The sequence below is a fragment of the Olea europaea genome, chromosome 13 (assembly GCF_002742605.1).
Source record: "Olea europaea var. sylvestris chromosome 13, O_europaea_v1, whole genome shotgun sequence".
In the NCBI taxonomy this organism is placed as follows: Eukaryota; Viridiplantae; Streptophyta; class Magnoliopsida; order Lamiales; family Oleaceae; genus Olea; species Olea europaea.
In genome coordinates, this window is record NC_036249.1 from 16205086 (window position 1) to 16222327 (window position 17242).

Genomic DNA, 17242 nt, shown 5'->3' on the forward strand with positions numbered 1-17242 from the left:
TGTTAATTTGTAATTGAGTGGACAGCAAATTAGACAACAAAAATGAACAGTCGATCTTAACTCCTGCCTAATAATTCTCACTTTACACTAAACATGACTTAATTCTGCAACCAAAGGAGACAAAATTACTTGTACCTAACTGTGACAAACACTAATTTCTTGATTATCTTCTTATATTTCTAACTAAGAAATGACACCGTTCGCCAATTCCACCATCGGGATAGATGTGACCACTACCACCACCACTTCGATGATAGTTCTCACTCAACAATTACTGTTACTCCGGTGTTGTACTTGAATAAATTTAACTTTCACTTATATCAACATTCTTTTCTATTAAATAGGGCTCACAACAATATAGTTTATTCTTACACATATAAGGATTCTATTGATATGTTACGTATCACCAATAAAAGAAAAATGACGCATTATATTATTTACTTGATTTGGACCCAAATGCCTTCACTAGGAACATCTTGATGAACCACGAATAAAAGATAGTAACCAGGCGGTGCGAGATTTTTAGAACCTGGTGTCACCACTTGAATTTTATATTTTGATAGCCCGATAGCCACAACTTTCCCTCCACCAAGAACCAATAATCTTTGATTCATTGAAAAAGAATGTGTATTAAATGAAGGTGCGACAATTGTCACCATGGCCGAACTTTTATTTAGCCTGCCGGGAGGAATAGTGAACTTAACAGTGAGTTGCTGTCCGTACCCGATTATAGATTGTGAAGCCGGTGAAAATATTTTTGGGCGCAAACTCGCTGATGTTGGATCCAAATACGAAGGTGAAAATGCTTCTAAACTCAAATCCGTTGGGAAGATTTTTATAAAATTGTATTTAGGATGAGGATTGCTACCACCAACAAGAACTCGGCCATCACGAAGCAATATTGCAGTTGAGTGGTACATTCGGGGCGTGGAGCTTGATTTTTGTACTTCAAATCTTGATCCGCTCGGCTTATCGGGATGATAAATAACCGGTGACAAAACCGGATTACGGCCCAAATCCCACCCTGCTGTACCCACTGATGCCCCATTAATAAACAAGACTTTGCCATTTGGTAGCAATACCATGTCACCCATGACTCTAGCCAAAGGCATGGTTTCCATGGCCCACTGTGGATTGAATGCTGTGATTTGAATTCTTCCGCAAGAGCTTAGTGCAGTAACAAAATTACCATTATTTTTTGCACTAAGATATGCTCCTTTTGGTGCACCTCCGCAAACCAGAACTTCAGCTCCAATGGCGCCTCCTTGAAAGTTCTTCAATGGAAGCAAAACAGCAGAACCAGTACTCGGATAATTTCTCGGATCCCCACCTGGCATCGTCGGGTAAGTTTTCACCTCCTTCCGTTTAGTATAATCAAACAAAATAGCTTGATTATTGGCGAAAATGAACAGATTCCCATCGACATTCAGAAATACAAATGGATACAAATTGTTCTCAGCTTTCGGATCATTCGTCCGAGCCAGAAATGGCAAAAAGTATGGTTTATCAACCAAGGGTACTTTCGGGTAAAATTCATAATTAAACTGCAGGCGACCACCGATGATAATTTGCCTCCCGTCCGGTAAAATATGATTCGTGGCATACCATCTTCTTTGTGTAAGGCCATGTTTGAATTCTTGCCAGTCACAATAATAACCGCGACAGGGTTTGTAAACTCTGACAGCATGATCTCCGTGGTTGAAACCGCCAGTTTGTATTAAAGTTCCGTCTAGCATGACGGCGCCGGAGGAGCACCAGGTGTCAGTGAGTAACCTGAGGGGGCGGACGGAGTTGGTGGCGACATCGTACTCCACCGAGTGGGCAGTGCAGTCATTTGGGTCGTTCCCGCATTTGCCTTTGGGAAGTGAGATGTTGGACCGACCGTTATCAGTTCGATCAAAGATGACAACTTTGTCGTTGTTGAGGAGCTGCATGTGCATGGCTGATATGCCAATGTTGGGTAAGAGTAAGTCCCACTTGCCACCGGCGGCGTCTGTGAGAATAATCCGGCAGCATATCAGTAACACTGGTAGTATAAGTAGCTGCCGGAGAAGGAAAGAGAGAATAGGAAGCGTTATCTTCATTTTGGAAGGAATGGTTTAGATGTGTGCGCGTTGAAGGTAGGTTAGGTTGGCTTTAAATCTTTTTTTGGAGAAGGTACAGTAGCAAGAAGCCAAAATCGAAAGAACTCTCGCTCACGAAATGAATACGCTCTGAAATATTAATTATTTGAAAAGATATTTTCTATATTTCCTATTTCGAGGGGAGGGATTGATTGGTTTTCACACACAATTGCCTTGAGTGTGTGTCTATATATACTCATATTTGTATGCATTATAGGTCACACGTGAAGGCATGTGAACCAAAAATCTTGGTACAAATTTGGCTTGTGTGCGTGTTTGTAATTAGTATATGTATAATGTGTGATGATTTTTTATTTTTTCTTATGACGGAGGAACTCGCAACCACTACTCTTCGGGTGCGCACTGAATAAACTCTCGGATTAATACAATAACATGCAAACCACACCAATCAAATAAATCGCACTAGACTAGCTCGATTGCAAAAGTGTTAGTAGGAAGAATCGAACTCGTACCACAGGCTTTCGCGCTCATCTACTCCACCAACTCGACTACCCCATGAGAGTCATGTGTTATGATTATTTGATCATAACATTGATTGTGCCAAAATAAAGTCTTGCAGCAGAAAAAATAAATAAATAAATTTTGCAGACTTTGTTGTCGATAACAATCGAGGATAAACATGTAATATATCTAACAATTTAAGCATTTATAAAAATAAAAGATTGTTCTGATTAGTTATGAAATGTATGGATCTTGACTTTTTCATAAAATGTGTCTAATGGAAAAATAAAATTGTGATTTTCGCTCTCCAAAATGATATTTCATCTTAATAATACGTTTGGTCATATTACAGTTTATGGTAACAATCATGAAAAATAAAATATATCAAAAAAATTCTATGGAATTGCATTTAATAGAATAAAATTAGAAGCACGTATACTGTCATGTATTAATTACTCCTTTAATGACAATATTGTGCAGGAAAGCGTATGAATGCATGCACCCAACAGAATATTCCACACTTGGTTCCAGAACCCCCCAATGTGATTGTTCCGCCAACTTGGATGTGCCCTGGGGGGCAGCTAAATGTTCCTCTTTCATGCATGCATAAAAGTTAATGAAGCCTTGGGATATAACTCAGTGGTGTAAAGGATAGGAATGATGTACTCTCGACCTTGCTGACAACTGCAATGTGAATGTTCGATTTCTGAGATATGGAATTGGATTCTTTGTGGGTACGGACAAGCTCTTGTTTTCTGACCCGTTGGGACACATCATGCGATTTACCTCTCTCGCGATGTTTCAGGAACGGGGTGGTGAGAGTCCTCAAGGTTGGAGTTCAACCTTTTTTCTATAAAAGTTAATGCATTTTCTTCAAATGGTGAAACAAAGAAGAAAAACAATAGTAATTTATTTACTTTTCTATCGAAAAATGGCAAAGGTCACACTCTATGAGAGGAAAATTGGAAAAAAAAAATTCCAAAAAATAACAAAAGTCGCAATCTACTTAACCAATTATGCATTGAAAAATGATAAACGGCTATAAAAAAAAGAGAACAGGTTGATGTAGTGGAAAGTTGGATTTTTATTTTTATTTTTATTTTTTGGAAAAAAATTAAACTCTGTAATCAAACATTGACACGTGCACAACCTCTTTCTAATCCTATTTTTCCGTAGCATCTCTTATGCATTTTCCAATAATGTGAAAAATAAAATTTTACTTGCCCTCGTGAAAATTTTAATCACTCCATGGAGACATGGATTTAGATCACAAAATTGGCCCTCGTTAAATTAAATTTCATTTTTCTCTCTACTATTTTCAACCACATAATCTTTCATAAAATAATATTATATTATTATACATAAATTGAAAACTTTTCACTCTTTTTCAACCACAAAATTTTTCATAAAATAATATTATATTATTATACATAAATTGAAAACTTTTCACTCTTTTTCAACCACAAAATTTTTCATAAAATAATATTATACGTAAACTGAAAAAAAAAAAAACCTTCCATTCTTTATTGACCAAATACTCTCTCAAAAAAAATACTATTCTACTCATTAAAATTTAAAATAATGAGGGCCAAATGAGAACTTGCCCCTATCGAAACGAATTATAAATTTTGGAATATCATTTTTTTGAAGAATGTGTAATTAAAAAGAAGGAAAAGCTTTTGACTTATGTGTAACATTATTTTTATTGGAGAATGTATAATTAAAAAGAAAAGAGATAAAAATATATTATAAATTTAATGTGATTCAAACGGGAGCTAGTCACTCCATGGAGGCATGGCTTTAGATCACACGACATGCGTAATTATTGTAAATATTTTTTCAGAGGGTGGTTTAACATGTGAATATGTTAATTAATTTCAATTAATTATTGATAATACTCCGATGCTTGGGTGTTATCGATATAAAAGTTACTACTCAATCACCATCTAGAATTTAAGAGTACAATCTATCAAGTAAATAGAAATGATTGGTTGGTAAGAGTTGTAGAAATCAATTTCTTCCTGTCTTGATGGATCACGAAATATAGATGTCTCGTCCATAAATAGAAATAGGGGACATCTCCTCATTCTTGACAGGGTCAGGGTCCTTATATATATCTTTTGATCTATTAGAGCATATGTACAAAAATTGTAAACGCGAAGATTTAACACACACAGATGCACAGAAACAAGTGTGCACGAGATTTACTCGAAAATACCAAGGGTGGTCAGTGTAGGACCCAGTTTCTTGATGCAAAATGTATGACCTCGAGTTGATTGATTTTCTCTTCGCTTTATATTTGAGGCATAAACTGATATGCTGTTGTGTATGTAATAGGACCTGAGCACTTGCACCCCCTGGAAAGTAAACAAGATAAAAATATTAAGTAAACTCAAAATCAGTTAAACGTTGCTTTCCAAAATTGTAAGTCACATAATTTAAAAGCACACGGGAAGATTATTTAGCATGTACCGAGTAGTTTAGAACCTATACGATGGGTAACAGTTTTGTACTAATTATAATGGGGTTCATGAATCAGGTCATGTTTTGAGGAGGATAAAGTTCCCATAGCGCCACGGTAGTGTCTTCTGAAGATGATGCCATCAGTTTGCTATCATCTGAGAATGAGACAGCAGTACACTGCAAAACCAGGGAAAAATGTTTCAAACATATAATCACCTGTCATTCTCTGACTATGGATAAAAGTTTTACAAACAGAAAGGTGGAGGAATACAAACATTCGCCAACTAGATGCAGACATCACATATCAGGGTTTTAAAAAAAGAAATCACTCAGTATTGCTTAGTTGATGTCATTTTGAAGCATGGTGCAGGATTGCACACCATTCTCATCAAATTAATTTTTATGTTTTTTATTCCGAAATAACCCAAAACCGTAGGCAAGCAAATCTGAGTTTACATATGAACAAAATTTCTTGAATATTCTAAAAAGGACCTATGATAGTTAGTGTGCCATTCATTCCAAGGGCAGGCACAAGATTGGGTTTTTCTGAGATTTGTTGGAAGTATAGTTTGAAAATGTTAAGACAAAGACCAGCTTGACTAGGGCGTAAGTTGGTTTCCCTTCCCAACAAGTTCAAAAGAGTATTGCTGCTCAATGAAGTAGTAGTTAAATATATTAAGGGAGGATTTTTGCTATTTATATAATAATTGTTTTTGCTCCTTTCTATAAACTTTTCTATTACAAAAACACCATATTTATAAGTCAGATAAATGGTATACTGAACATGTTGCCAAATATTTTGTCCTGCACTTACAGTGTGATAGACATAGTAACTTAGATATTTTACAACAGATTCTACAGAAAGAAAATCATGGGCTCGTGTCTGCAATATGGTGGTGCTAAAATAGATACATCTTGAAACCAAGTTAATCTCAGAGTCTTCATGATAATGAAAGTACTTGCTCTTAAAAAACACAAAGATGTGATCAATTATCAACTGAACAGCATTTGCATTCATGAACCCAGCAGCAACAAAATTTGGATCTCAATTTTAATAGAAAGATCATGTCAAAAATTAATTATTCCAGGCCAGCTAAGGCCAAAAAAAAAAAAAAACACAAAATAGATATAGAGACACATATATACCCTTTCACACACTACTCAAATACAGAAATATGAATTCACTTTGCAAATTAATGGTTTTATATAAAAATTAAGGAAAACATAAATCATTAGGAACATATTCAATATAGGTTTCAATGTTTAATTAATTTTAAACCGCCAATTAGAAATCACAACATACCAAGGCACGATGATATTTCAATATGGCCAAAGCATTTCCTTTGCGATAGTCGTATATCCTCACCCTGTCACCACATGATAAAAAAAATTGTATTGCGACAGTTGCAAAACAACTTATCCAACAAATTGATCATTTAGCAAATTCGCTGAGAATGAATGCACATTTATTTTCCATGACAAATATGAAGATGCAAAATGTTGACTACAGGCTGGCCAGGTGGTTAAGGCTTCAATCTCTCAACAAGTGGTGGTATGATTTTTAAGTCTCAGGGGAGGGAGGGTTACCCCCTCCGTTTCAAGACATTGTAACAAAAAGAAAAAGAGACTAACTTTCAAGAATAACAAGCTGAACTTTAAACTATGAGTTAAATCCATCAATGGACACCCAACTTTATACTTAGTGTCACTATGATCACCCAATTTGATTTTGTTTCACCATAGCCATCTAATTTCTTTTCATCATTTTCACTAATTTTAAAAAGGGTAAAACGGTAACTTTGTATTATATATATAAAAAAAATTAATTTTTTTTAAATATGTTTTTATTTTATTTTATTTTTGTAAACAACTTTTTTTTTAAAATAAGTTTTTGATTTATTTTTAAATAACTTTTTATTTTATGTTATTTTTCTGAGTAACTTTCTTTCTTTTAAAGAATAAGTTTTTGTTTTATTTTAAAAACGTTTTTTTAAATGAGATTTTATTTTGTTTTTCTAAGTAAATTTTTTTAAAGTACGTTTTTATTTTATATTTTTAAGTAAACTTTTTTAAATAAGTTTTCATTTTATTTTTTTAAAATAAGTTTTTATTTGATTTTTTTATATATATAATGCAAAATTACTATTTTACCCTTTTTAAAATTAGTGAAAATGGTGAAAAAAATTGGGTAACCATGATGAAAAATTATATGAAATTGGGCAGCTATAGTGAAATAAAATAAAATTGGGTGGTTATAGCGACACTAAGTATAAAATTGGATGGACAGGATAAAACAAAATCAAATTGAGTGGTGGTGACACCAAGCATATAGTTGGGTGGTCATTGATTAATTTAACCCTTAAACTACAGAAAGACAAGAAATAAAAAATCCCAAAAAATCGCGAACCTTCTACTCATTATACAGGTAGTGACCATCATAAATATATTGTGGCAGCATAAATGATGAAGGAAACACTTCCCTCCTTGCTTGTAATTTCACTAACAGTAAAATTCTAAATTCTAAATCAACGTCTTCACAAAAAATATACTATTTAGCACTTGTTATCAACTAAACTCGAGCATCCTATACTACATAAGAAGGCCATTTGATACACACACCCCGAGAGAGAGAGAGAGAGATCTTATCACTAACCTGTGGTCCCAGCCAGCAGTTGCAATAATTTTTCCATCTGGCCGGATCGAAACTCCTGCTATGCCAGGTCTCTCCAAAATAATTTCTTTCTTAACCAAACAAGAACCCTGAGTGCAAAAAACAACATAATTTCCGGGAGAAGTTACCAATAATGCAATAAAGTAGAATTCTTTGAAGAGCAACTGTGACTTTTAGGAATTAATTCTTCACATAAAATCATTATCAACCAAATGCTCTCTCTTCGCTGCAAAACCAAATTGGCATGCACTCAGTCAATTAGTAAGGACCTTATTTCTAAATGAAACCGATATCATTTGACAAGCTAAATGCTGACATTTTTGCCGTGAACATGAAAGTTCTCTGTTTTTGCTGTAATACGCTTTTAGCATTGATAATTACTTAAAAATTGGATAGAAGATGCTTTAAGTTATAATTACCATTGAAGGAACCAAAGTAAATATTATGACTTTGTCATCGGCAGCTCCAGAGACCCCTCCTCTGCATGAATTATCTACACATGAGCTTAGAACTGCAGAAAAAGCAGCAATTTTCGTGAAAATTTAAAAGACAAGATAAGAAAATTATTGTCTAGAAAACCATGCTGGCAACATCACACCTGGTTCAGAATGAAATTTGACAGAAGTCAATGGCAAGGCTGGATTCCTTAAATCCCACCAAACCATGGATCCATCCTCATAACTATGAAATTAAAGGAAAAAATGTTAAGCAAAATTTATACTAATACTTGAAGAAATGATGCTATGCAAGTTTAACATATATCCATTTCATGTGTAGTTCTTTACAAAAAGCAATACATTGAGCATTATTTCTTCCATCGTCTTTGAAACTATACCAGAAACCAAAACTTGACAAAATAGCCATGACAAAACACAAACATGCAATTGTATTGAGGAAGAGCTAAAATATCTTAGCAGTCATGTAAGTGAAACTGTTCAAACTGTTTACAATTTCTAACTTTTCTTTCTCCTCCTCTCCCCTTAAAAATCAAATACTTGAGTAGATAAAGAAATTCAAGAATGGGGTATGTATTTTGGCAAAATGAGATTGTCCAACATCTCTGCAAGTAATTTTGATTTAGATCATGACAGACAACAAGAGCTACTGACCTTAAGGTAACAGGAAGATGGGATTGATCGGTGTTTCCCAGGATGAACACCCCACCCCAAGAAAAAAAAAATTATTTGAAAATACGAACTTTTTATTTGGAAATTTTAATTTTACATATTAGCCCAGCCTAAATTTTTTTTAAACCCCCCTCTAGCTCTGCCCCTAGGATTTATATATTAGACATATTTGGTATAGAATGCACAATCTCTTGAGCTACATTTGAGAAAATGTCTAACATGGCTGTTTTTCTTTTCGGTTACAACCGTGTCAGGTGAATGAAAAAAATCAAGATCTTGTTATTTTTTCTTATTCCTGTCTTAGGACAAACAAGCTAGACGGTTTCTATCAAATAATTTATCCTTGAAATTCAAAAAACAAGAAATGTTCATCAAGCATACTAAATGCTGCGTAAAAGTATTGGTTTTCTCAGATTCCAAGCTTCGGGCATGTGAGGCATACAACGACAAAGATAACACACAGAAAATGAAGCACACAACTTTGAGGAATCTAAGTTCCATGGTAACTGCATGTAAACTAAGTCAAAATCCAGGAAATGCAAAATTCGCTCCCTAAGCATATTCAATCACAACTAGATTGAAATTACAGAAAATAGAGAATCCGTTGGTAGTAAGAATGTTGATATACTATTGACATCTCTGTATACTGACCCAGATAAAACATTTAGATGTCCCTGTGATTCAGAAGGTAAAAAAACTTGAACTGCCAAGCACATTCCTGGGGAAAAACAACAAATAAATAAGGGATCAATTTTTCTGTGTAAACAAGAAGCGAGTATGGAAGATTAGGTACCACCACATCATACTTGAACTCTACTAAAGCTAACAGAGACAAAAACCAGAAAGTGACCAATAGACAGAGAATTTTAAAGAAATACATTTCCAACAGAGAGGAAAAGTAGAATCTGAAACATTCTGATAAAGCACATAATTGGGTTATTTCCACAAAAAAGGATTCACTCTTCATTAATCAAAATGAGGGGAAAATTCACCATTAGCTTTCTTCGGACAGTTTACATTCTTCGTTTTAGTTGAAGTAATAACTAGTAGTCTAGCAATTTTGATCTTTTCAAAGTTACAATGAACATAATAGGTCATTTTGGGAGGCTCTAGTTTAGTGGCTATAGATTGAAAACCATAACAGGGTTCCTCATTTCTTTCTCTCATTCGACCACGCATGAGATTTTCATCCCATGCAAACGAGTGAGTTGAAAAATGTAAAATATGGCTCTTTAATCTCTAAAGTAGTTGTACAGGATATGTCGAGTGCATAAACATAGTTACATAAATCAAGGTTATATAACTTCTTGAGAACAGGAAAATATATAAAACACGAACCTCTTGCCTTTGTAGACTGATTCAAGGAGCCAACAGAACAATGAGGCAATTGTATAAGCCTTTCTGCTGCATTGAGATCCCAAATCTCGACCTACCCATATAAATACAAATACATGGTTGTTTTTTTAGTGCAATTTCAACTGAAACAACCTCAATAATGAAATATGCATTGTCATATAGGCTACACTAACCACAGAAGTGTCTTCCCCAGCAACAGCAACATATTTGGGTCCTTCAATTTGATCATCGCCTGATAAAAATATGTCCATTAATCAAGATGATGAACATCCACCAAATTATGTTTATGAAAATACAAATAAGCTTACAAAAATCTAAAACATAAATCAATCATATAACCTCCTTCAACTTGTGTTGAGCTTTCCGATTGACTTCCCAGAAAGCTTTCACTGTCTTTAGAGTCTTTCCTGTCCTCCACGTCCTGATTATTCTTCAGGACTTCAGATTGTTTAATTTTAGCAGACTGCTTGCTTAACAATGAAAGCTTGCAGAAGTGGTAAGAATTTGTTTTAATTGAAATTAATGGGTTCCTGTAAACAAAAAATTATCTTAAGATACCTCTATAGATGTCGAACTTTACCTGCTCAAACAAGGGATTACAAGAATACTAAATTATGGCTGGAGGACAGTTAAGCATGAATGTGCCAAAATAAAATCTAGCAGATTATCTTACCAGAAAGGTACACTAGAATTGCTTAACCAAATCCAATGCATCTAGTCAAACAGATGTTATTTGTTTCTTAAAGTAGCTACAAAAATTGCACACCATTCAATTTCTTGTCTTATGGCCATTAAACAAAATTAAGAACTTGGGATGAGAATTTAGCCCCTGTTGGCTGTTGGACAACCATTAAAATGTAACTCTTTTTTCTCAAACTTATTTTCAACAACAAATTCTCACAATAAAATATTTTGCACGTAAACCCAGAATCTTCCATACTTTTAACCATACATTCTACAAGAAATCAGTATTCCAAAACTCATTCCCCCCACCCTGCCCCCTGCCACAAAAAAAAAAAAAAAGTGTCGTCGAACAGGGGCTTGTATTGAAACCCAATTAAGAAAATGGTCATAAACTAAAAGGCAAGAGGTGGCAACTAAAAGCTTTCTCATGGAGATTTGACATTTGAAGAAATTTAGGGCCACCAAAGTATTTTTGCTTCTATCACCACTGCGGAACTGATACTGTAACTCAAAGATTAAAAAATTACTAGCATCAACTTTGGTCCATGTCACACAGTTACCATATATAATAATGATTATGGGTAACCTTTTTTTCCTGAAACTATACTTTAGCATATTTCATTAGATGTAATTTTCCAAGTTATTTTAACTGTGGATGATGAAATTAAATTATAATTCTAGTCTTCTACAATTTATTTTCATAGAATAAATTTGGTAATTTTGTAGTGTTATGCAAATATAACATATTTACGTTCAATAAACAAAATCTTTTTTCATTAAGTACATGGCACCTAGAGCTCAGTGTACATAGGAAGGAAGCAATTAACTATTTCTAATAGGCATTATCAAAATTTCCAGCATTTTTAGCAATTGTTCATCACTTGAAGACATTCATTTCTTAACTCGTTGAACTACTAAAGTGGTGCCTTCTAGAAAAGAACAAGGTTGAAGCACTGTGACGTTTTTTATTTAAAACTTGGCAATGTTCATAGGAAGGAAGATGCGCCAAAGAAGGACAAAAATTTACTGAAGTATTGTCGCTCTTAGTGCTAAATGAAGCAGATCCAACAACAGATCAAAGTATCATGTGCTATGTGCACGCAACACGGACATGACACGCCAACACGTGATTTTTTGGAAAAATAGAACATGGACATACTGGGGACATGTCCGAGGTGTGTTGTGTGTCAGAGAATGTATGATAACAATGATTAACTTAAAGGCATTAAAACATGATTATCTCAGGCTGAATGTTTGGGAAGAAGGCAGGGCGATGAGGATGCTGCCATGTCCCTGGTTTCTCCGTGTCTCCATTTACTTCCCTTTTACACCTTGCACACAGGACGTTTTCGTCCTTTTTTGGTTCTTTCCCTTTGACTTGTTCGAAGACACTGGGATGTGTTTTAGTGTCTTCTTCTCCATCGTCTATGACCAACTTGAATTTTGGCAACTTGTTCTTGAACCCAGACGTTACCATATTTACCCCAAGTGGCTGTGGGAAAGGATTCTCGTCCACTGCCATCTTTTTCTTATCGTCGAACGTAATTCGTCCTGATTCAATAGCATCCTGCAATACGTGACGGAAAACCAAGCAATTGTTAGTCAAATGTGACCATGCATTATGCCACTTACAATATTTTTTACCCTTTATTTGTTCAGGGTTTGGCAATTTGTGCTTATCCCTCAACTTTATTTGCTTATCCCTATATAATTTATCGAATATAAGGTCTTATCCCTATATAATTTATCGAATATAAGGTCAGCTTTGGTCACATCGAACGAGAACGTTCTAGCCTTTATGTTTCCATCCTTTATGGGCTCATCTTTACCCGATGGTCTAGGCTTGGCCATTATGGGACAAGTATAGGTATCCCCTTTTACTAATTCGGCCAAACACATTTCGGCCTGATCGTATGATTCGTCATCGATGGTATGAACGTCAAAATTTGGGTCTCTGTAATAAGTCCCTTTACTAGTCGCTCATACCTAATCACATTTGCACTCAACTAGAAAAGGTCTGGAAATTTCTTGTCCTGGAACTTCTTTTTTAAATCAAAGCTCAAGCAACCTTGTGCGATCTTGACAAATTCTTTTTCGGGCAGAGGTACAAAACACTTGCTTCTTGCTGTTTTGAACCTTTGGAGAAAACTTTCTGCCCATTCATTTGGCATTTGACGTAGATTCGCCAAATCAACCAAAGTGACTTCAGATTCAGTTTTATAAAACTGAGCATGAAACAACTGTTCCAGTTGTTGCCATGTTTGAACAGAGTTTGCTGGCAAATTGATGAACAAGGAGAAAGCTACCCCTGTTAACGAATTAGGGAAAAGTCTCATTTTATGGTAATCGGTTACATCACCACTTTGCAACGTGAATCGCCCTATGTGTTCTAGAGTAGACACCTCTCCTAAACCAGTAAACAGTGAGAATTCTAGCACTTTATACCCTCTAGGCCATGGATATGCTTGGTCTCCCAATCGGGATATGACTTTGTGTATGTCGGCCTAATGACAGGATGCACCCCAAAGGCCATCTGATCCTGCACGATTTCCATGATCTGGTTCCTCAACATGACATTGAGATCATATGGAATTCCTACAGGCTGGTTAACCAGTTGATTTGCATGAGGTCTAATGTTTGGTCCTTGATTGGCAACAAAATTACCATAATTAGGTCCATTACCGTTAGCCTGGACATCGTAAATTGATAAAAAATATTTGAAAATGGAGGAAATATTTTAAATTTATGTGCAATATTATTTTAATAAAAAATATGTGGTTGAAAAATAAAAAGAAAAAAATATATTTTAAAAAAATTGGGTACCAAACAGGCTATAAAATGTAGATAATGTGATAGATTTTTTCTTATAAATAAATTGATAATTGCTAATTTCTTCCTTGTTTGGTTTCTGGGAATTCTGATCTACTGAGAGCCCAGAGGCTTCTTTCATCAAGACTTGGGGATTCCCTCTTATAAGGATCAATCGTATTATTTTAATTCTCAATTTTTTTATTTTATTTTTTGCTCCCATTCTCACTCTCATTTTTTTTTCCTCTCTTATTTTCAATCATACAATCTTACATAAAATAATATTACACGCAAATGAAAAATATTTCGTTCTTTTTTAACTACACATTTTTTTGAAAAACACTATTTCAATCATTAAAATTTGAAAAGAATGAAGGCCAAACGAGAGTTAAAAAAAGCAACCTAAAATTTTATAAGCTGCTCTATATTTTTATCTTTATTCGATGTGAAATTTTAATATCTTCAATTGGTTCGGGTGGAAATATATGGAATTAAGATTAATATCATGAGGCATGCCACTACCATTATTTTGATTTGGCACTGTAGTACCTCCTTGGTTTGAAGTAGAGGGACCAGAAAGCAACTCCACCCCTTGATTCGGATTTAGGACAGAGGGATTATGTCCCACAATTGTCCTAGTTTGAAAGTGGTTTGTAAGAGGTATAGCCGGTTGACATATCTGGCCTACTAACTTATTCATTGTTTCGTTTAACGTCTTTAGCTGTTTGGCCATATTGTCATAGTGTGCGTTTCCATTTTGTGTAAATCTTTCCATATTATGAATACTTCGAAGATTTACCTGTTCAACGATGTCTTGCGTGAGTTCTCCAAGCAATGCACGCATGGTTCGAGGACTCAACTCCGTCATTGGTTCGTAATGACTGTTACTGCTCTGATTTTGTCCATCTGTTCGTGGAGAGGCATGCTGCTCCTCATATCGCTCGATTACAGACTGGATTCCTCCCTGACTTGCTCCTTCCTTGTCGGATCTCTGAGGCATATTGTTTCACCTTTTGTATTTTCAACACCTAACACCACTGTCCCATAGGACGTGCCAAATTGTTTCGCGCGGGTTAAGTCGTTAACAATTAAAAAGGGTCAGACGATTGTGTAAGGGACGAAACCTCTTGAGACAAAGTCCCAAAAAGGGGTATTCTTTTATTGGCGATGGACTTTACAATTGGGAATGAAAAACAACGTGCCTCCAAGGGGCGCAAGCACACGAGTTACAGAAAAATGTTTAAGTCTAAAAGCTAAGGAAATGAAAATTACATATTCTCTGTTCGAGGGTTTTGGATTCGGTCCTTTGCTTCTTCGTCCTTTCTCCCTTTTATACCTCCTAGACGATCTCTTTGTGATTAACTACCCTGAAAACTGCTTGATCGTCCTATAACTTCCCACTTTCTTTGTAGTGGCCATTTTGTCATGAAACTGCCTCTTAACTGCTGCCATTATCTTTCATCGTTCAACCGCTTTCGATTAAATTCCTTGAGTCGTGGAACGTGATAATGCTACTTTAACAACTGCCTTGATAACTGCATTATTTAATAACCACGATGCGTTATATTTGTTGATACCTTGGGCGACTTGAAGGTTTGGGTGAGAGTGGAATAACAGCTCTGGGCGACCATATGACACCCCATTCGTTCAGATTCTGGGCGACTGGCAAACTTGGGCGATGGCGTCACCGCATTCTTGGGCCCCTTATTTGGGCCTTCACCCTAATTCGTTTGATTGGACTTCGTTCTTTGGGCTATCTGATTTGGGGATCCTTCAATTGGGCTTTATTCTTTGGGCTGTTCGATTTGGTCTGAATTTTTATGTGTCAACAGTTCTCAAGATCCATAGGATCGAATTCCCAATGCCCAAACCCGATCATCATGTCACGATGAAAGGACTCAAATACTCCTTGCTGAGTCGCATATTCCTATACACAAGCACTGCTCAGTTTTGAAGCATTTTGAAGAATATATCTTGGTATATAATGCGCATTCGCCAATGTACTGCAACAACAACAACAAAATCAGTACCTTTTTGGTCATTCTTCCAGCTATTTTGGAAACAATTTTCAAATCAGGGGCCGAAAGATTAGGTTTTCCAGCCGTAGCACTAGAAGCAGGAAACCATATCTGAGTGTTCCACCAGTATACGAGCCATGGCGTATAGTGTGCCACTCGAAGTGCCCACTGGTCCTCCAAGGGCTGTAGATTGTATGCTTCTGAAGATAAGTTTGCAGGAAAACTAGACCACCAGTAATTGATAACTGGAGCAACCAATGCTGCTCCAGCCAACCTGCCAGCATATAAGAATTAAAGAAACTAAAAGAAAAGGTGACGAGTTTGAGGTGTCATAAAAATTTTACTAACAAATTTGAATTATGTCTTAAAGTTTTAACCTCCTGTAACTTAATTACGGCAATTTCCATATTTGTCAGTGAACGTGGAACAAACCCAAAAGCAACATGGTGTACTATCTATCCTCAGGAGACGTTATTTTTCCCAAAGCGCATGTTTATTTAGTAAACACTACCATATGATAAACAAAATTCGATTTTTTCCCCATTGATATTGTTCTCTGCCGTCTCACCAAACATACCAATGACGTTATTTTTTCTTATTAGTTATTATAGTAACTATGTATCTGTCCATGTAAATCAACGTTCTTTGTTTTCTCCAATTTCCTCAGCATCCTAAACTGTAAATCTTTGCAAATACCAGAAGCTCGATCATAATCGATTTACCTACACAGTACCTGTGAGGAATGTACTTGAGGCAGCCCCAGACAACCAGTCCTCCCATAGAAATCCCCATGACATGAAATCTGGCACCAAGTTGTAATTGTTCACCAAGCTCTTCTATATCTAAAGCTGTGCTCTTTATAGTTCGTTTCGGATCCGGATTGCTCTCTCCATAGCCTGGTCTGTCAAAGGCAACAATGTATATCCCAAGTTCTTCAACTAATGCCTAAAAGGTCAAAAGATACACCTAATCAATATAGCAACCACAAAATTTTAGTTGATGAATCAAGAAATTTTACTAATTTAATGACCAGTTATTATAATACCGATGTAGAAAAAGAAGCGTCATGTCGACTACCGGTGTAGCCATGAACCATTACAATCTTATATTTAGCTGTTTCTTTGGGGACTCCATGCTCTTTATAAGCCAAATATCTTCCATCTCTAAGCTTTACTCGGGGTGCTGTGACAGGTGGACCACCTAGAGAACCACAAATACGGGGAGGTGGAGGCCAAAAGGCCTGTCGTGCCCATGCTAGAAAGCCAATCAACAAGACTACTATGATTTTCCAAGACATTGCTGAAAATATGTAACAGAATATAATCAATATTTCCTGTCCAAGTATGAGAATTTATTGGTCATTTTTCCCAAAAATATGAGACTGTAGGCACCATTTTGCAGAACGATTTTGTCAATTGCCAAATTATAGTTGTCACTTTCGGCAAATAAATTTAAGACCTGCTATTCAGTTAAAATTATCCACTCTCAATCCCAGGTATGCATGTACTCCTGAAAAAAGATCACATACTC

General features: G+C 35.6%; 3 protein-coding genes across 6 annotated transcripts in view; all 3 read right to left on the reverse strand.

Moving 5' to 3' along the window:
* Window positions 1-361: 361 nt before the first annotated feature.
* Window positions 362-2263, reverse strand: LOC111407727 (aldehyde oxidase GLOX1-like). The gene has a single exon (XM_023037370.1). The coding sequence runs from the start codon at window positions 2082-2084 to the stop codon at window positions 438-440; it is 1647 nt and encodes a 548-aa protein (XP_022893138.1). The 5' UTR covers window positions 2085-2263; the 3' UTR covers window positions 362-437.
* Window positions 2264-4572: 2309 nt separating this feature from the next.
* On the reverse strand, window positions 4573-11163 carry LOC111407728 (protein DECREASED SIZE EXCLUSION LIMIT 1). The gene is made up of 10 exons (XM_023037371.1): window positions 10542-11163; window positions 10376-10434; window positions 10185-10275; window positions 9498-9564; window positions 8318-8400; window positions 8139-8230; window positions 7702-7808; window positions 6352-6415; window positions 5058-5225; window positions 4573-4942 (listed from the first exon to the last, which is right to left on the reverse strand). Exons 4-9 carry the CDS (start codon window positions 9560-9562, stop codon window positions 5121-5123), a joined length of 516 nt encoding a protein of 171 aa, XP_022893139.1. The 5' UTR covers window positions 9563-9564; window positions 10185-10275; window positions 10376-10434; window positions 10542-11163; the 3' UTR covers window positions 4573-4942; window positions 5058-5120.
* Window positions 11164-15374: 4211 nt separating this feature from the next.
* Window positions 15375-17242, reverse strand: part of LOC111407729 — a 2392-nt gene continuing 524 nt past the window's right edge. The window contains exons 1-4 of one of the 4 annotated variants that reach the window (XM_023037375.1): window positions 16758-17087; window positions 16446-16657; window positions 15725-15986; window positions 15375-15621 (exon numbers count right to left, since the gene is read on the reverse strand). In XM_023037375.1, coding sequence (XP_022893143.1) covers window positions 15520-15621; window positions 15725-15986; window positions 16446-16657; window positions 16758-17009 — 828 coding nt within the window. In that variant the 5' untranslated portion in view covers window positions 17010-17087 and the 3' untranslated portion in view covers window positions 15375-15519. The other 3 variants (XM_023037374.1, XM_023037373.1, XM_023037372.1) reach the window with 3 other exon arrangements.

Excerpts from the sequence above, each read along its gene's own strand:
- LOC111407727 (XM_023037370.1), bottom strand. The coding sequence starts at position 2,084 with ATGAAGATAACGCTTCCTATTCTCTCTTTCCTTCTCCGGCAGCTACTT.
- LOC111407728 (XM_023037371.1), bottom strand. The coding sequence starts at position 9,562 with ATGTGCTTGGCAGTTCAAGTTTTTTTACCTTCTGAATCACAGGGACAT. Across the intron at positions 8,401-9,497 it reads CATCTAAATGTTTTATCTGG|TTATGAGGATGGATCCATGG; the intron begins GTCAGTATACAG and ends TTAATTTCATAG. Across the intron at positions 8,231-8,317 it reads CAAATTTCATTCTGAACCAG|TTCTAAGCTCATGTGTAGAT; the intron begins GTGTGATGTTGC and ends CTTTTTCTGCAG.